General features: G+C 47.4%; 1 protein-coding gene across 1 annotated transcript; it reads left to right on the forward strand.

Annotated features, from left to right (window-relative positions):
- Window positions 1–3377: 3377 nt before the first annotated feature.
- LOC139052876 (uncharacterized) lies at window positions 3378–5764 on the forward strand. The gene is made up of 2 exons (XM_070530024.1): window positions 3378–3826; window positions 3863–5764. Exon 2 carries the CDS (start codon window positions 4598–4600, stop codon window positions 5531–5533), a length of 936 nt encoding a protein of 311 aa, XP_070386125.1. The 5' UTR covers window positions 3378–3826; window positions 3863–4597; the 3' UTR covers window positions 5534–5764.
- The last annotated feature ends 14995 nt before the right edge of the window (window positions 5765–20759 follow it).

Below are 20759 nucleotides of genomic sequence, written 5' to 3' on the forward strand. Positions count from 1 at the left end.
ATCTGGTTTCACAACACTGTGCAATGATGTTCGCCCTATACTGAGATATTTTTATTTCTGTTTTGCTTCTTGTTTTCTTAGATTTTTGGGTTTTTTTTGCTTTGAAATAAGAGGAAAGCATAACAGAAAGAAAATTTGACTGCATTCAATGTGTTAGAAAATGTTCACTTCAATTTTTTTTCTCACACTTGAATCAAAAGCAGTGTGGCAACACTGAGTCTTGATGAAATGAATTGGCAGCCTCGGAAACTGTTCCCACTGGTAATCGAAGCTGATCTTGAAGGCCATGCTTTGGTCTACTGCAAAAACTGGAACTGATTTCAGGAGCTGGGAAATGCGTTATGGCCCTCATTCATTGTTTTGCTTTTGCATCTTGGCAGTTTGCTGCTGCTATTTATAGCACAAGTGAAGGAATTGTAGCACAAGTAACACTGACACCTGTGCTGCCCTTTTTGGTGCCAGAGTGTGTGAAGGAAGGCTGCTATCTGGTCTTGAAATCCATCGAAGCAGCCTTATTCCCAGACATCACACAGCCTTGCCAAAATGGCGGTTGGCATGAAGGGTCTAGAGGCAGCGACTTCAAGTAGAATTTTCGACTTGTCGTACCAGAAATGGTTTTATTTCCAACAAACTTTGTTGGCTGTCCTCCAGGCGAAAAGCTGCAACATACAGCTTTAATGTGCCTGAAGGCCCTCGCATGGCAGCAGTAAGTCTCCTATCGGCAAACATATAACATACGAAACATTAATCTATCAGGATATACATTTACAATGTAGCAAAAGAAATGTGTGAAATCTAAAGAAACATTCATCTTTTCAGATAATTATATAGTACTTATAAAATAAATTCTTAATGTGCAACAAAGCCAAGATGCATATTATATGTATTATATGTCCCAAAATATCACATTTCAAAAATAAGCACTACAGACAATATGTCTAGTATGTACACTTGCCCCCAAAATATTACAGGGTGTGCGAGCGTGTGGCAAAACGACCCTTCTCCCCTTCTAGCTGTGCACCCGTGGTATCGAGTTTGCACGCAGGCGCATCCCTCCGAGATTGCAAGCGTGCATGTTTCTGCACTTCCTCATTGTGCGCTGGCAATATCCGAATGTAGCCGTGAGGTGCCTCTCTTGCGATGGGCGCAAAACTATGTGAAGCCTGAGCTTGCGCGTGCCGCTGCGGCTGCTTTTTGTCGAGTCACGAGCGCCGACGCATATGGCCCGGTGGCGAACCCAACAAGTAATTTTTTTTTGAGCTGCACCATTTCGTGTCCAATCTTTGTTGTTTCTTTTTATGAATGGGGCATTCTCCCACAGAAGAGCGTGTCAGAAAATGCCCCTATAGAAGGAGACAGTGTCAACTCCCATTGAAGACCAGCAGTTAGGACACAGAGACAGAGAAGCTGCCGGATGGATCTGGGACAGCGACGCTGGCCTGTACTTTCCTATCGTCTCCATTATCCATGGCAACCTGGTATGAAGAGCATGTGTTAGCCATTTATGCTTGAACTACTTTTTCCTGGAAACAGTTAACAAAATGTTTTGCATGGAACAAAGAAGGTATGTTCACCTGCACAAGTATTGGCTCATAGGGAAGGCTGGCACATAGGCTGGAGGGATCAAGGTCGGGCATGTTGATCTGGACTGCACTTTTAACTCGAAGTCTATGGCAGCCTGAAAGCAAGAGTGGTTATGCTAATTTTCTGTTTGCCCTACGACATAGAATACACTGCCTACTTAAAGTACTCGGTAGAGCTGTTGAACAAGTCCATCTCAGGAGGAATTGTAGAAGCCCGGTAACCAGGGAAAGTTGGTATTATTTCACTGACTGACTGACTGAATAAACTTTATTGAAACCAGCAAGAGATGGTGACTGGGCCTAGGCCTCCCACATGGGGACGTCGAGGTGTTGCCTCTTCGCCACCTCGCAGGCCTGCTGGGTCGCCCAGAGTTGGTCGTCAAGGTTGGGGCTACGCAGGGCAGCGTGCCATCTCGACGAGAGGGTCGTGGGGTTAGTGTCGGGGTATTGGTGCCTACAGTCCCAAAGCATGTGTGGAAGTGTGGCTGGCTGTGTCTTGCAGATATGGCACGTGGGATTGGGGTAAATGTCTGGGTAAATCTTGTTATAAAGTTGTAATGAGGGGTAAGTATTGGTTTGTAGCAGGCGGAAAGTTGTAGCCTGCGCTCGGGATAGTTTGTTGTGTGGGCCGGGGAAGGTTCTACGCTCTAAGTAGAAGGACTTCACAAGATCATTGTAGCGTGTCAGGCGATCCCTACCGGTGGGGGCAGCCTCCCCTTCTCCCGCGCAGTCAACTAGGCCTCGCGCTAGGGAGTGGGTAACCTCGTTGAGGTTGGGGAGGTGCGGGTGGACGGTGCCTGCATGAGCCAGACGAGTGTAACCTGATGGTCGGTTGAGCGGGGCTCTTGTTGCAAGATGCGCAAGGCTTGGTGTGAAATACGGCCGTTGATATAGTTGATAACGGCGGAGCGGGAGTCAGAGACGATGGTATGGCATGTTGGGTCTAGGGTGGCTAGCGCGATGGCCACTTCTTCAGCTTCCTCAGCGTGTGGGGTTACTAGGCTGATAGCATGTTGGAGAGACCCTTCACGCGTGGTGACGGCTGCAAAGCGGGTACCGTGGGGATATTCGGCAGCGTTGACGAAACTCACACCGTCGTGGCGAGTAAGCGATTTGGTGAGAACCGTGGCACGTGCTGTGCGACGTGCGTGGTTGTATTTGGGGTGCATGTTTCTGGGGATAGGATCGGCGTGAATCCAAGCTCGTATGGTGGAGGGGATCTAGTGCTTATGGCCGTGTTGATGGTGGTAGGTGATGCCGTGCGAGGTGAGGATATGGCGACCCGTGGCTGTGAGAGTGAGTCTCTCCAGCTGAGAGCGACGTTGGGCCTCGATGAGCTCGTCCAGTGTGTTATGGACGCCTAGTTGAAGGAGGAGGTCAGTGCTCGTGCAACCGGGGAGGCCGAGGGCTTGTTTATAGACACCGCGTAGGAGGATGTTGAGCTTGGTTTGTTCAGCCTTGTACCAGTTTAGATACGCAGCAACGTAGGTGATGTGGCAAATTACGAACGACTGGATTAACCGGAGCAGATTCTCCTCTTTCATACCCCCACGGCGGTTGGAGACCCGCTTCGAAAGTCTCATGGTGTTGGCTGTATTTCTCTTGATTTTGGCGAGGGCCATGCCATTCGCTCCGTTCGCCTCTATGAACAAGCCGAGCACACGGATATTGGTGACGAGGGGTATGGGGCTGCCATCCGTGAGATGAAGCGCAATGTCTTCGTAATGGCGTTTAGCGGTGGAGTATTTTGGACGGCGGCCACGGAGAGTAGGCCTGTAGAGAAGGAGTTCGGACTTTGCAGGCGAGCAGCGAAGCCCCGTGCCTTGGATATAGGTCTCGACTGTTTCAATGGCGGATTGTAGCGCCGTTTCTATTTCGCCGTCACTGCCTTTGTGGGCCCAGATGGTTATATCGTCAGCGTATATGGTGTGGGTGACACCGTCCACTTGCTGCAACTCCTTGGCAAGATCGATCATGACAAGATTAAAAAGCATTGGGGAGATAACGGAGCCCTGGGGGGTTTCCGCGCTGCCCAAAGTCTGGGCGTCGGAGCGGAGATCCCCCACCGAAAGGAAGGCCGTGCGATTAGAAAGAAAGTCTCTGACGTAATTATAAGCGCGCGCACCGATATTAAGGCGTGAGATGCGGTCAAGAATGGTGAAATGGGCTATGCTGTCAAATGCTTTTTCGAGGTCGAGGCCGAGTATAGCTTTAGTACTACGTGTTCTATCTTCTAGTATATGGTACTTAAGTTGTAGCATGGCGTCTTGGGTTGACAGGTGGGCCCGGAAGCCAATGACAGAGTGAGGATACGCTGCAGTGTCTTCCAGATGGGTGTTGATTTGCGTGAGGAAGGCATGCTCCATAACCTTTCCCACGCATGAGGTTAGTGAGATGGGACGAAGATGATCGAGGCTAGAAGGTTTGCCAGGTTTGGGAATAAGGATGACCTTTGCTGTTTTCCAGGCCGGCGGAATGGCACCATTACGCCAGCAGTCATTGATATAATTTGTCAGGTGGGTGATGGAGGCATCATCCAGATTACGGAGGGCTTTGTTAGTGACCCCATCGGGCCCAGGGGCAGAACGGCTGTTTAATTTATGCAGGGTGGCTTGGATCTCAGCGACACTAAAGTCTTCGTCCAGTGGGGGGTTGGGGGCCCGGTGTAGGAGCCGTGAGATTGCACTGGGCCCACGGGGAGATACTTGTTGGTGAGGTAGTCTAAGACTTGGGCGCGGCCGTTTCTTCCTTTCTGTATAGAGAAGTTTAGTGAGGCGATCTTGTTGGGAAGAGCGGGTGGCTTGGCTATCGAGGAGGTGTTTGAGAAGCTTCCAAGAAGAGGGACAATGGATCTGTCCGTCAGCAGTATTGCACAGTTCAGTCCACTGCTGACGGCTCAGAGTGAGGCAATGGGCTTCGATTTCCTTATTGAGGAGGGCTATTTTAGCGCGGAGGCGCCTGTTGAGACGTTGCCCTTTCCAGCGGGATAGGATGGATGTTTTAGCCGCGAGGAGATGGGCCAATCTACTGTCCATGCGCTCGACGGGGGCATCGGTTGTAACGGTGCGCGTGGCTACATTGGTATCGGAGTGGAGATTTCGGGTCCATGCATCAATGTCCTCTATGCGTTCCGCGTGCTGGTCAGCGGATCGATGCTTGCGAAATGCATCCCAGTCAACCCAAGTGAACTCACGGGGTTTGGCAGTAACTGCAGCTATCCGAGGGATAAGTATGGCAATGATGGAATGGTCACTACTGAGATCATGTTGTGTGTTGCTCCATTGAGCGTTGGTGACGTTCTTGGTAAATGTCAGGTCGGGGGTCGTGTCGCGGGAAGTGGAGCTACCGAGGCGTGTGGGGAACGTGGGGTCTGTAATGAAAGTGAGGCCGAGGTCTTGGGAGTCTTTCCAAAGGTTTTGAGCCGCCGTCGTCGAGTAGCCATATCCCCATACCGTGTGGGGGAGATTGAAGTCTCCACCAATAACGAGGGGGTTGGTGCCAGCTACGTTAAGGGCCTTCTGGAAGAGGGTGAGAAAACGGCCTCGAACTTTGGCAGAGGGATGGCTGTACACGTTAAGGAGAAAAATACTTTCCTTACATCTCCTGGTGGGGATAAGTTCAACGAGAAGGTGTTCGATGTTTCGGTCGTGGAGATTGTGTTCGATGGCGGTGATTCTCTTGTGGACGAAAGTGCAGAGGCGGCGAGAAGCATGTATCGGGATGAAAGGTTGGTAACCTGGGAGGGTGACCGAATCGATATGGGTTTCCTGAATCATGATGACGTCCGGTTGCCGGGTGAGGGTACGAAGGTGTTGACGGATTACTGGCTGTTTGCGGAGATAGCCTCGGCAGTTCCACTGCCAGATAAGTGTATCTCTGTTAGTGTGGGCCATGATGGGGATTGGGGGATGCCGTCAGGGGCAGTGCGGGGTGTTTGGAGGGTAGGATGAGCGGGCACGGGGAGAGTTTGTACGTGGGTTTCAATGTTTGTGACGCGCTGTGCCAGTGCGAGAACGGCGTGTTGCATGGATTTGACTGCGTTCTGGAGTGCGGTCATCGTGCTTTGAAGTGAGACTAGCATGTCCTTAACCTCTGAGCGCACTTGGCCTGTGGCTCCCTCTTGGAGGGCCCGCTTTTTGGGGGCTGGTGTCAGTAGAGCGTCGTGGCTAGAGGAGTGGGACGCTTTGGTGGGTGGTGTAGGAGCAGGTGTCTTGGATTGTTTAAGATCGCGAAGCTCTTGCGAGAGCTTGTGAATTAGGTCGCGCATAATGGCATTTTCTTTTTTGAGGTGAGCTATTTCTGCGTTATCATTGGTGCTCGTGGACTGTGGAGAAGGTGTGTTGCGACCCTCTCGCGAGGTGCCCTTAAGGGCTTCTGCAAAGCTCACCTTGTTAGTAGGAGACTTGGCGGGTGGGGTATAGGTAGATCTGGATCGGGAACGGCGCTGTCTCGAACGTGAAGGGGTCCGGGAACAATGTTGCCTCGAGCGTGATGGAGTCCGAGATCTGGAGCGGGGCTTGGAGTTCAAGGGTGGGAAGTCGCTTTCTTGAAGGGTGGCTTGCATTGCAGCTCGGCGTTCCCCAACGCGCTTGCGAATAACGTATGGTGTCTTGCAGCGAGCCGTACACGATTTGTCCGCTGTAAGATGAGGGCCGCCGCACAGTGGCCATTTGGGGTTACACGTGTGATCGGGAGGTGGGTTGCGGACTCCACAACCTCTGCAGATCTTGTTATTGGGAAAAGGGCAGACATCCATGCGATGTCCGAGGCGGCCGCATTGGTAGCAAATTTCTATTTGCTTGCGGAATAATGAGCATGGGATTAAGGTAGCTCCGTAACAGACCAGATATGGCACGTCGGGGCCACTGAAGGCGATAACAACGGTGGTTGTTGTTCCAATGCATTTTGCGGCTAGTGCGAGGGGGTTGTGGGTATTGATGATATTGGCATTGACTTGCTGTGGGGTATCGGAGAGGGGGATTCCGCAGATGACTCCCTTCGTGGTGTCCTCGGCGGCCGTCTCATACGCGTTAACATCGTGCGTGACCCCATTGACTTGAATTGATTTTATGCAGACATACCGGTCGGCGTTCTGCAGACTTGGCGTACTTACAACGACAATGTTTTGTTGGGTGTTGGGGCACACCGTGTCTTGCTGAATATCTGCTGGGCTGAGCTGTGCGGCTTGGAGAACGGCTGTAGTCACGGTAGGACTACCAATTTTGGCAATGTTGAGGGCTCCCTTGGGGCGAATGATAATTTTGATTTGGTTGGAAGGTAGCGGAGGCATGCGTCCAGCCTTTAGAACTTGTGCCTTGACTGGTGGCCTGGTCTTGGAACGAGAACGAGTGCTTGAGGTTTGGGTAGAGTCATTTTGGGGTGAAGAGTCGTCCCTCAGCTTCGCCGGTTGGCGAAGGCGAGTTGTTCGCCAGCCCGTCTCGGCGGCCACTTCGAGCTCCATGCTCGTTGCTGGGGCAGAGAAACTTGATCGGCGATACGGAACTCGCTCAAGTGCGCGCCGCACATCCGGTGCGCCCGGCGTGCACGTGCGGCGGCGGCGTGGGCGATTCACAAAAACGTTCGCAGCACAGGAAAATGTCCGTAGCACAGGGAAATCGAGTGTTCCACCTGAAAATGAGGCGTCTACGGAGTCCTGGTATCTTCACGGATCGACTGGTGTAAAAATTAGGCCACAATTCGCAAGAAAATGCTGCAAAATCATTTCACGAACACAGAGCCGACGCGAGCACGTCTACACTCCTCGGCGATCGCAGCGCCTCCCCTGATTTCACTGAGAGGGAAAATTAATTTGCACCCATTCAAATCTGAACTACTGGAGGCACCAGCACCTAAGCCAGAGAACCAGGGCTAGAGAGGCTAGCCAAGACTGCTTTCATCAAAACTCGTAGTAACATGATGGGAAGACGTCTGCCAGCCAATAACCGCTTCAACTAAAACTGTGCAGCATAATGTGGACAAAGCAAGACATAAAAGCTATAGAGACAAGCCCACGATAACTATGCTCATCCCTGTAATGTTGTTTTCCTTTTTCGACGATGCATGGCACAGTTTTACTTCAAACTCGTGTTTACAAAATGGCCTCATACTATGTTTTATTGTGGAGTAACTGTTTATTCTGTCACATAGTCAGCGAGATCATTACAACAGTCAAGTGAAATGTTTACCTCTGCAAGCAGCAACAAGCTTTCAGCACAAGCTTGCATGGGCTGTGAATATGCACAGAGTAAGTGTACGACATGGCTTGTTGTGTCAGGTGTACTGTCACATTGGCCAACTGTATGAGGAAGCTGGGAGGTTCGAAGTTTGAGAGTACTAGTTATAATAATGGGAAGAATGTCATATAGCAATAATTCATTACAATTGAACCTTGTTGTATGAAACAATTATAAATAGAATTATTGCTTAAATAACAGGTGGTGAATCACCAAGAGAACTACATGTATATGAAACTTCATACATCAAACTTGCTCAGACAGTAAATGGATATATTGAACTCCGCAGCATTGGACATTGGGACACATATTAAAGGCTTCACTGCAGTACATTGGCAGATCCTGGTGGCGCAAATAGGACCTACAAATTCTGCATGGGCTAAAGGGCAGAAAGCGCTGCTCTGAATGTATCTATGTTGTCAAAGCCTTTTTAACAAAGTGCTCGCACCTTCAAAATCCTTCGCTATGCAGGTCACTTTGTTTTAAAGGTTGCGCAGCTCACTGCTCACAATAGCTAAGCACTTTCAACAAAAGAAAATCTAACAAGAATTCAAGAGAGACTTAATGAAATAGACCGCTAATCTTTCTCTGCAAAATATCCTTGACAGCATGTTCTACTGTAGCCACGCTGTGCTCCATTGAGGTTCCCAGCTTGCTCTCCAAGCAAATGCAGGAACCATGCAAAGCTAAGCCCCCGATTGTCTAGTGCCCCTAAGCCTCCCTTGCTACAAAATTTTTGGTCGCCTTCGTTGACATTCGCGGCCTATCCATGCATTCGTCAGCCGTTGGTCCGTTACAAGTAGCATATGAGGTGAGTGAATCCTGGGGCAGAGCAACGGAACTAGTAATATCAGCACGCTCTTCAAATACACTGCTGTTAGCGCTAGGGCACAGCTTACCCTGGTGACATCTTCGCGGGGCAGTGGCGGCACTGCTGCGGCATTCGTTTTATAAACATAAATCAGCCGCCAGGGACGCATAAGTTTCTTTGTTTCACAGGCAAATTAATTGTGGTCTTCATTGTAGAGCTGTTCGATTGTAATCTAGTGCTTATGCTGACGCTACTTGCTGCATGCAGCGGTTCGTTTTCCTCACGTGATAGTGTGTGACGCTGTTGTATCTCAGCTTTCGGACTTTAAAACCAGCAAGCATCTAAAATGTGCTGCATAATAGACAGTTTTAGTTTAGCGTACATCACTGCGCATGCGCAGAACGCTAAACGACCCATTGCATATAGCGTACACGCACTATTTCTCAGATTTAGCATTAGCGTCTTTGTGTGGTTTGCGGAATTTGCGTGAAACATGGCGGCGGCCCCGGCTGCCAGCTTCGAATTGAATTTGGCGTTGCTTTTGTATATGGACTTCGTTCTTAGCAACTGACTGTGTAAATGGCTTTCGCTTAGTCTCAGGCTGCTACGATGACAGAGTATTATGGATAACCTTGTAGTGTTTTCGAGATCGCTTCTCGTTTCGAGTGAGTCGAAGCCTAACGAAAGAAACATCCGACATGTTAGCACCACCTATAGCTACAGTCGGGAGATAGCCGCAATGATGGCACATGGCCTCTGAGATCTGAACATCTCACAGGCCAACTAAAACTAAAAAAAATGTGTGCTGATTAGCATACGCTATATATACTATGGCATACGCTACACCTGCGTACGCTAAATTAAAGCTGTCTAATGTCAGACCCATAAGTTAGCTTCATCCCAATACAGTGGTGTTACGCATTCAACTATGCACTTAGCATTGTGATGAAGTATACCAACAGTGGGAAAGGGTCACAAACACTGGACATAGCAAGGTTACGCGGTCAAGCATACCATAGCGCTGAAGCATACTGAAAGTGGAAAAAGATAAAATTACATGCAGAGTATCCTGTCGGAGTTATCTAAATGATGCATAAGCATTTGCTACTGATCACCTACTGTTTTGTCATCATATGCTGCTGCGTTTCATATAATTGCGAGAAATGCCACGAAAAAATCATGAAATGGAGAAGCGCAGATGCAACACCAAAATGTTAAACCAAGACCAGCATGAGTATGAAGCAGAGGCCAGTAGTAGCACTGTTCACTCCTTTTATATCATGGTGCGTTTGGATGATGTTGCTGCTTCATGGAAGATGAGCACTGGCCAATGCGTGCTGTTCTACGTGACGTAATTGAACAGTGTCACGTTAGGTAGACGTCATACGTAGATGTGGTCAATGATGCTGCCTCCTCTCGATGCAAACCATTATCAACTGTACATCAGCGGCCGCTGCTTATGGCGCGGCTGCGCAGGCCCGATCTTACAATTCGCTCGCTCATGCCGGCCTTATCTTGAAAGCAATCATCTTACGTGACGGACGGGTTTCCTCATTGGGTAAGCATAGAATCCTTTACGCATGTGTCTCTTCCTTTGACTTTCCCACTCCAGCTGCTAATGTCACACATGCCACGTCGGGAAGGGGGGGGGGGGGTGTTCAGAGTGTGTATATACATGACAGGCACAAGTAAGAGAGGAAAGGAGATGGGAGAAGCTTGTTTTCACCCCACTGCATCGAATGTGCACAATGCCCTCTGGAGCTCCCTGGCCGTTGTCACATTAGCCACCTGACAGCTGCAATTATCCGTGACTCCTTTCGGAAGCACAGAAGAAACTGCAGCGCTTACGTGCGAGGCGAGAGGGGACACAGATAGAACTGTAGAGAGAAGAGGGAGGAGAAGAGGCAGTTCCCGTATAAGATGGGGGAAGTGACATGAGAAGGCAAGGAAACTCCACTAACATACAACAGCGGTTGTGGGGTGCTTATGTTCAAGGCACAGTGCAATATGTTGCTGCTATTTCTGAAAAAATAAACACCATGCAAATATGTCAAGCGGGCAACTCGCACAGGGCGTGCAGAAGCAGAGCCGCATTAATTAAAATGCACCGCAGCGTCCAGGAAACACTACAGAAGTGGTTGACCGTCAAATCAACACTTCTGTGCCTGCCGCATTAGCTTTGCTGCTATGGCATTGCGAGAGGTCATGGATTTGATCCCAATCGTGGGAGCCACATTTCGACGGGGGCGAAATAGAAAACCCATGTGCACTTAGATTTTGGGACACATTGAAGAACATCACGGTGTCAAAATTAATCTGGAGTCTGCCACTATGCCGTGCTTCATAATCTGAGTGTCGTTTTGGCACGTACAGCCCCATAATCCAATTCAAGTTTAATACTTCTGCCATAACGCGATGTGCCATATGAGGAAATGACAACACTCAACCCTCTCAGGGGTTATAAGATATGGCCCACTAAAATGCCTCATGCAAACACCCCTCTCCCTGTGTGTTCTGCCTATTACGCAGGCAAACAGCAGTGGTGCCCACAAGGTAACGTTTAACATCAATTCACCAATCTCATGTTAGCCTAAATGTTGAAGAAATTAAGCTTTAGCCGTCAACACTGCTAATTATCATCAATCAGAGCATCCAGCATGGAAAGCTTCACTTACATCAATTCCCACAGGGTGTGGGATCTGCATAATTTTTCTCTTTTTCCTCATTTTTGTGTGCGTAGCATGAACAGGAAGATGTTCCAATGAGCTCAGTTTTGAAAATATACTATTATATGTGCAATCTCCGGTTACGGTAAAAGCACCGAGACCCTAAGAAGTGTACAGGCAGGGATTTAGAGCTATTTCCGGCAGGGTTGTGGTGATTTGGGCCCTTGCTTCGCCCATCTTGCAAGCTCCGTATACGAGACTGCAACACAGCCTTGCACATGTTCCCGACTATACATGCGCACATGTGCCGTCATCTGTCACAGTATGAGCACCGAGACATCTAATAACTCACCTGACACCCATTCAAAGCTGGTTCTGACGTTGCTGCAGTGATGGACCGCAATACATAACGGAAGCTCCAGTGCATAACACAACTGCATTGTGGTGAAGCTCAGTCTAGGGCATTGGCATTGAAACTTGTTTAAGCAATCACATTTCCTCAAGCCACAACCAGCATGCGTATTCGTGCTCTTAAACTGCACAAGGGCCATCCATATGTCGACGTGTCGGAATGTTAAGTCAGGTGTAGTTCCCACCAGAATGCACATAATGTTTGGTATGTCTAGAAAGTGTTCCTAAAGTCACCTCTGCCGCATTACAGTTGAGTTAAGCAAGGAAGCTTATGCAGTGTATTGCATTGAAGCATATTAAAAGCGAAAAATTGCAGTTTAATTGCTGTGGTGATTTAAGCCCCTTGTTTGGGGGTCCATGACCATGCCCCTCTGGAGGGCACAAAGGAGCGAGGAATCATGGTTGGAGAGCATGACACGAACCCTGGCGATGGAGAAACAGCTTTGATGACCTGCTCTACCGAAACTGCACTGCTTGTTCAGCAGGCGTTAATCAAGAAGATAGAAAAATGAAACCTAGTAGTCCGGATATTTATTGACTACAGCAAGGCTTTTGACAATGCAACACAAGATTCTATTAACAGAGTTGACTGCCAACGGTGTACACGGAATGACACATTTTGTTGTGTTCGTATCTGCTTGATTGCAGGCAATACATTGTCATTGGAAATAGTATTTCCTCCGACAGGGCAATATTGTTCGGTGTCCCACAGGGCAGCATTTTAGGTCCCCTTCGACATTTACGTTAATGACATGATAGACATACGAGGGTTGATCCAGAAATAAGGTTCCCATCAGTTTTAGAAAAAGACAACATTGTTTATTCTCATAGAAATTTACATTATTGGAAAGATGAAACTTACATAATCGGCATCTTTTTCTACGCATTTTTGTATACAGTGCTCCAATTTCTGTATCCCAGTGTCATAGAAGTCTGCCGCCGACCCGTTGAGGAAGCATTTCACCTCTTCCGACTTCTTCATCGCTCCGGAAGCGTTGGCCACTCAAATGTTCCTTTAGCTTGGGGAACAAGTGATAATCACTAGGTGCGAGGTCCGGACTGTACGGTGGGTGGGGCATGACAGTCGACCCAAAGTTTGTCAAAAGTTCCTGGGTTTGACAGGAGATGTCAGGTCAAGCGTTGTCGTGAAGCAGTGTTACACTGGCTGCCAGTCGTTCTCGCTGGCAGTTCTGGATAGCTTGCCTGAGTTTTCATAGTGTTGCACAATAGCTCTCAGAGTTCATTGTTGTCCCACGTTCCATTAAATCGATCAGCAGTACCCCCTTATGATCCCAAGAAACAGTGGCCATGACTTTGCCAGCAGAAGGAGCTTGAACTTCTTTGCGACTGGTGACTCTGGGTGACGCCACTCTTTGGATTTTTATTTCATATTAGGAGTGAAATGAAACACCCACTTTTTGTCTCCCATAAAAATGGAGTCCAACAATCCTTCCTTATCATCTTGACAATTTTGAAGAAACTGGCGAGCACAGTCAAGGCGTTTCTCCTCGTAGTCTGATGTCAATAGCTGCGGTATCCATTGAGCACAACACTTCTGATACCCCAATACTTTAGTCAAAGCTCTTTCCACTGTACCGTAAGAACTTCCAGGAATTTGAGCAATAAGTTCACGGATGTTGATCCTCCTCGATTGAAGCATTTTGCGTTGGGCCATCTTGATAACCACCTTCGAAACTGACGGTCTTCCACTCTGTTCTTCATCGTGGACTTTCTTTCAACCAGCACTAAACTCCCTGAACCACTTTCGGACGTGTTGAACGGACATGCACTTGTCGCCATACACCTCCGTCAACTGATGATGAATATCCACGGGTGGAGTCACTTTGGCGTGCAAAAAGCGAATTACGGAACGAATCTCGTACTTGGCGGGATCAACAATGGGAACCTCCATGTCGGACGGCTGCTGAGCCAAGAATGAGCGGTGCAGCGAAGCAAAGCGCAGCTGGGGGGAATGGAGAGTGGGGGAACAGCCGCGTGCATGAGTGTTGCCGGACTTCACCTCGCACCTTCCCGTGGGGCTGGAGCTCTTTGGGAACCTTATTGCTCGATGAACCCTCGCAGAAACCGAGGCAACAACCATTCTATATGTGGATGATACCAGCCTGTTTGTCTCTGGTCTGGAGGCTTGCGATGTCATTCCTAAAGCGAACGCGCTCCTTTCCACTTCATTGGGATGGTCCAGCCACAACAGCCTTAAAAATATTATTTCTTTCCAGAACAGTTGAAATTACAAATTTACCCAGCACTATTTGCGTCTCACATTAACTACTGCATGCGTGTGTGGGGCACCACCGTGAACACTAACACAAGCTTTTTCTTCAGAAACGTGCTCGTCGGAATTATTTCTAACATTCCATACCTCCACACAACATCACCACTTTTCAAACTGCCAGATGTGAATGGCCTTCCTTTACTGTATTCATATTTTTTCCTCTAACAAAGTCTCTTCACTTGTAAAATTACTGTCGGGACTACAGCCAGGATAGATGGCTCGTGCCAAAAAGGCTAACAATTTATCTAATGCAATCGCTAACCTGTAATGTTCCTTAACTTCTAAATAAGTATGAAAACCAAGGCATTATTAATGTTCATGTCTTTATCCGGAAACGCGAAATAATTTTTGGTCTAGAATCATTCATTACATGATGCCTGCACGCGGGAACAAATGTATGGATATCTGTCACTGGAAGTTACTAATGCGCTGTTCTTTCTCTCTCTCTCTCTCTATATGTATATATATATATACACACACAGACACACACACACATGAACATGACATAACATGAACACAGTGTATATATGTATATATATATTGTACACACAGTGTTCATGTTAGTTTCGGTTGGGACATACAGTTGCACTGTCCACCCCTCTTTACTATTTTATAACTGTGCAATTACCATTGTTAAGCACGAGCTAATATAGTATGTAGTATATCACTATATTGTCACGTGGTAGTGATGTTAAAGAACACAGCAGCAGTACTGTGAAAGACAAAACTAGCTTTTATTGGGTGAACCTGTGCACACAAAACAGCCTACACTTAAAGCACAATGATAGCAGCGAACACAGTCGGCAATCGTCGAAAATCTGATCAGCTGGTCCAGCGTGTCAGCTTTTATACAGTAGTCATCGAATGTTCCAGACTTGTTGGGGCTCGTGTGCCTTCCACAAAGTTCTACACCATTCGCGTCACGCGATGAAATCAGATAACACAAGGTTCAGCGACAACAGACAGCGGATAGAAGCATCGATAACTTTCCAGAAACTTCGGATACATGCAGGCGCGTGCCGCGCTGTGCGATAAGATTTGTTAGGCGGCGAAACGTGGTCGCCCGATAAATGTATGTATACACGTGTCAATATATAATATATAATTATATGCGTGCTTTATTTTCTTCTACACTGACTGCTGTGCTGTCAAGCACTTTCAAGCTGTTTGCAACAGCTTCTCGCTTGACGGACCCCAACAAATTGTAACGACTTCTTAGAAATAAAGTTCTGATTATTAGTTGTCTCCGTGCTCATACTGTGACAGAAAATTGGAATGCATGTGTATAATGAAGGAATTCGTGCTGTGTCCCCTCACAGTGGCCCCTTTGCATTCGTGGTATACTTCACCGCAGTGTATGATGGCAAAGTTGACTTTAAGGAACCGAAATTTGCAACGCTTCTGGACTCGTAGATTTTTTTCATTGGTGCGTCTAGCCATAGCCACTATGGCCTAGTCCCAGGGAGCCCAAACAGAGGAAACGGAGGTAGAAATTAACGATAAAGGTAATCTAAAATGACGCAGGAACTAGGCAGCCACCGTACCTGCGGTTAATAAAACATTCAAATTTTGACACTTCACGTGCCAAAGCCAAGATCTGATGAGGCACACTGTAGCGGTGAACTGCGGATTAATTTTCACCTCGCGGGATTCGTTAACGTGCATTCAACGTACGGTACACGGGCATTGCATTTTTACCTCATCGAACCCCGTCGAAATGTGGCCTCCACGACCGAGATGTGATACCACAACCTCACTTTCGCAGCGCAACACCCAAACCACTAATACAACATGGTGGGTCTACAAGCCATCAGGCTCTGGTAATGCTGGACCTTGCTGTTAAAGAACTCCTTTAATCAACCACAAGACGTCGGCTGTAATCGCAAACCAGACCTATGACAGCACCAATGTTAAACTATTTGTTGTCACCAATATGAGTTAAGCACATTTGTTTTAGAACTACACTGTACTATTTCTGTGTCAGTGATTACAGGGGAGTCCTTGTGTATCGTGTTAGACATAAAAAGATTTAAAGAGATGCCTACAGAGACATTGCGAAAGTACGTAGCTGGTATTAGTAGATTGCACCAATGATTGGAACATCTTTTTGGAGCACATGGTATAAGCACATGTAATAAATAATGAACAGTGACACAATACATCCAGCGGTCAGATGCAAGTAGTACTGCTAAACATGACAACAGATCACTCTATTCACCACTGTCGGAGTGGCAAAGTTTAAAGTTCGTTTCCAAAAGCATTGCCTGCCTGGGTTACATGTAGTCATAACCTTCCTATGTTATGAATACGTAAAATTTATAGCAGGCCCATCCCAAAAATTTGGGGACGTCCAAAGCCAGTATATGAAAAAAATTCTTCTGTTTGATTCTACTCTAACCTTATAGTCCACCGATTTCAAGTGACTGGCCCAGCCAGTAATGCAGGTGGCATGCAGCTCTTAACAAGTGGGGCGGCTGGAATAGGAATACTTTATTGCAGCACTGGTGGCCTGAATTCAAAGCCTTTTCATTAAGTAACAAAGCTCAAAAAGAACAGTGCCACAGTTATTTTTGTCTTACTGAGACTTGGCTAATACAGCCCACACCCACAGTGGGTGGTGTGTCAGCATGCAGTGGTGGCCTAGCCAGTTAAGGATTTGGACTAGGAAATAAGTAGTCGTGGTGCATTTTGGAGCAGAAAAATTGGTCCTTTTGGAATAGTTGGAGTAGTACAGCAGTAATGTGTAGCCATTTGGTGCAGCTCATTATTACTGTGCACTCAGTAAATGCTGCTCAACAGCAAAGGAAGATACCAAGGCCAACAGCCAGCAGCAGCCAATTAGTACCACATCAGTATGTTGCAAACACTTTCCTTTGAATAGGTAAGAAACCTTCAAAAACAATTGAAAAATTCATGCAGAAACTCCTCTGGGACTTAAGTACGCGTAAGCGATGTACCACTTGCTCATCTCCACGCAGCCGAATGTCATTATCAACCCCTTTTCAAGGATACGGCCACAAACTGGGTACTTCATGATGGGCTGATCACACTTAAAAGCAAAGCATATTCCAAAATTCAAAATAACAGCCTGCACAGAAAGCACTTGGTTTGTGACGCATGTGAAACCATTATATTGCAGAGCTAAACTATGAGCATCTGTGGAAGATTGGAGGCCCTATCGTGAGCTCGCACACTTATGCAGGACTGTAACAACAACAGCCAAAGATAAATTTTTCAACCATGACATTTCAGACATGCTTAGCAATGACACAAAAATTTAGGAAACCCAAATTATCGAACTTGACGGTACCGTTATCTAAGGATGGTAACATTCTTTCTAACATTCTTTCTAAGGATGGTAACATTCTAACCTAACCTAACCTAACCTAACCTAACCTAACCTAACCTAACCTAACCTAACCCAACCTAACCTAACCTAACCTATATGTCAACTTGATAAAATCAACAAGGCGTGGGTAAACGAAGAGACTAACAATGACTCCCATGAGGTGCGACTAGAGCAGCACAGCTTTGCACTGTCTGGTGTGGTTTACCTGTCATGCACCGGGGGAATCTCACTGTGCACTTAAAACAAATGATTGTGAAGGCTGTTGCCGATGCTGACACAATGTGATTTCTGCCCAGTGCTATTTAATGTCAACGTGAAGAAATGCAAGAAGGTGTGTATGCGATGAGAGTAACAATGACTCCCTCGAGGTGCGACTAGAGCAGTGCGGCTCTTGCGCAGTCTGCTGCACTCCAACTGGCATAGATCGGGGGAATCCGACTGTCCATTTAAAACAAATGATTACGCGGGCCGTTCACCATGCTGACGCAATGTGATTTCTGCCTAGTGCTCTAAACGGCAAAGTGATGAAATAAAGAAATGCCTGGATAAAGGACAGGTGTAAGAGTGACTCCTGTGAGGTGCGGCTGGAGCAGTGCAGCTCTTGCGCGGTATGGTACGCCTCAACTGGCATGGACGGGCGGAATTCACTGTCCAAATGAAACAAAGCATTCTGGGAGCCAGTGCTCTAAATGTCAACGTGAAGAAATGCAAAAAGGTGGGTATAAAGGACAGGAGTAAGAATGACTCCCGTGCAGAGTTTATTGAGCAGTTTCGCTTTGTGCTATCCATTGTGCTTCATTTGGTATGGACCGGTGGAATCCAACTGTCCAATAAAACAAAGCTTTGCGAAGACTTTTGATCATGCTGACGTAATGTGACTTCTGCCCAGCGCTCTAAATGTCAACGTGAAGAAATGCAACAAGGCATGGCTACACAAAGCGAGTAACAATGGCCCTCTTGAGGTGCGGCTAGAGCAGTGTGGCGCTTGCGCTGCCTGGTGCGCTTCAACTGGCATGGACCGGGAGAATCCGACTCTCCAAATAAAACAATGCATTTTGAGGGCCGTTGACCATGCTGACGGAATGTGATTTCTGCCCAGGTCTGTAAATGTCAACGTGCAGAAATGAAAAAAAAAGGCGTGGTTAAACGACAGGAGTAAGAATGACTCCCTTGCAGTGTGGATTCAGGAGTGGCGCTTTATGCTCTGTTGTGCTTCAACTGGCATGGACCGGCTGAAACTGACTGTCCACTTAAAACAAAGCATTGCAAGGACTTTTGACGATGCTGACGCAATGTGATTTGTGCCCAGTGCTCTAAATGTCAATGTGAGGAAATGGAACAAAGCGTGGGTGAAGGACGTTAGTAACAATGACTCCCTTGAGGTGCGGCTAGAACAGTGCTGCTTTGCACTGTCTGGTGTGGTTCAACTGGAATGCACAGGGGGAATCTTACTGTGCTTTTAAAAGATATAATTGCGAGGGCGATTGACCATTTTTATGCAAGGTGATTTGTGCCCAGTGCCCTAAATGTCAACCTGAAGAAATAGAACAAGGCGTGGGGGAGCTAAGTGAGTAACAATGACTCCCTTGAGCTGCGGCTAGAGCGGTGCGGCTCTAGCGCTGCCTGGTGCGCTTCAACTGGGATAGATCGGGGTAATCCGACTGTCCATTTAAAACAAATGATTGCGAGGGCCGTTGACCATGCTGACGCAATTTGATTTCTTCCTAGTGCTTTAAACGTGAAATAAATAAATTAAGGAAAGGGCTGGATAAACGACAGGAGTAACTATGACTAGTGCAGTGCAGCGCTTGCGCGGTCTGGTGCGAATGAACTGGCATGGACTGACAGAATCCACTGTCCAAATAAAACAAACCATTCTGGGGGACGTTGAGCATGCTGACGCAGTGTGATTTCTGCACAGTGGTCTAAATGTCGAAGTGAAAAAATGAAAAAAAAAGCGTGGATAAAAGACAGGAGTAAGAATGACTCCCTTGCAGTGTGGATTGAGCTGTGCCGCTTTGCACTTTCCGTTGCGCTTCAACTGGTATGGACCGGGAGAATCTGACTGTCCATTTAAAACAAAGCATTGCGAGGACTTTTGACCATGCTGATGCAATGTGATCTCTGCCCAGTACCCTAAATGTCAACGTGATAAAATGCAACAAGGCGAGGGTAAACGAAGAGACTAACAATGACTCCCATGAGGTGGGACTAGAGTAGCGCGGCTTTGCACTGTCTGGTGTGGTTTACCTGGCATGCAACGGGGGAATCTAACTCTGCCATGAAAAGAAATGATTGCGAAGGCCGTTGCCGATGCTGACACAATGTGATTTCTGCCCAGTGCTTTTTAATGTCAACGTGAAGAAATGCAAGAAGGTGTGTGTAAGCTATGAGAGTAACAATGACTCCCTTGAGGTGCGACTAGAACAGTGCAGCTTTTGCACAGTCTGCTGCACTCCAGCTGGCATAGATCGGGGGAATCCGACTGTCCATTTAAAACAAATGATTGCGAGGGCCGTCGACCATGCTGACGCAATGTGATTTCTGCCCAGTGCTCTAAACGTGAAACTGAAGTAAATAAAAAAAGGCATGGATAAACTACAGGAGTCACAATGACTCCCTTGTGGTGCGGCTATCGCAGTGCGGCTCTTGCGTGGTCTTGTGTGCCTCAACTGGCATGGACCGGCGGAATCATCATCAGCATCAGCCTGGTTAGGCCTACTGCAGGGCAAAGGCCTCTCCCGTACATCTCCAACAACCCCGATCATGTACTATGTGTGGCCATGTCGTCCCTGCAAACTTCTTAATCTCATGCGCCCGCCTAACTTTCTGCCGCCCTCTGCTAAGCTTCCCTTCCCTTGGAATCCATTCCGTAACCCTTAATGACCATCGGTTATCTTCCCTCCTCATTTCGTATCCTGCCCATGCCCATTTCTTTTTCTTGATTTCAACTAAGATGTCATTAACTCGCGTTTGTTCCCTCACCCAATCTGCTCTTTTCTTATCCTTTAACGTTACACCTATCATTCTTCTTTCCATAGCTCGTTGCGTCGTCCTCAATTTGAGCAGAACCCATTTCGTAAGCCTCCAGGTTTCTGCCCCATAGGTGAGTACTGGTAAGACACAGGTATTATATACTTTCCTCTTGAGAGGATAATGGCAACCTGCTAATCATCATCTGAGAATGCCTGCCAAACGCACCCCAGCCCATTCTTGTTCTTCTGAATATTTCTGTCTCATGATCCGCATCCGCTGTCACTACCTGCCCTAAGTTGATGTAATCCCTTACGACTTCTAGTGCCTCGCTGCCAATTGTAAATTGCTGTTTTCTTCCGAGACTGTTAAGCATTACTTTAGTTTCCTGCAGATTAATTTTTAGACCCACTCTTCTGCTTTGCCTATCCAGGTCAGTG

Source organism: Dermacentor albipictus, unplaced genomic scaffold (genome assembly GCF_038994185.2).
Source record: "Dermacentor albipictus isolate Rhodes 1998 colony unplaced genomic scaffold, USDA_Dalb.pri_finalv2 scaffold_41, whole genome shotgun sequence".
Lineage (NCBI taxonomy): Eukaryota > Metazoa > Arthropoda > Arachnida > Ixodida > Ixodidae > Dermacentor > Dermacentor albipictus.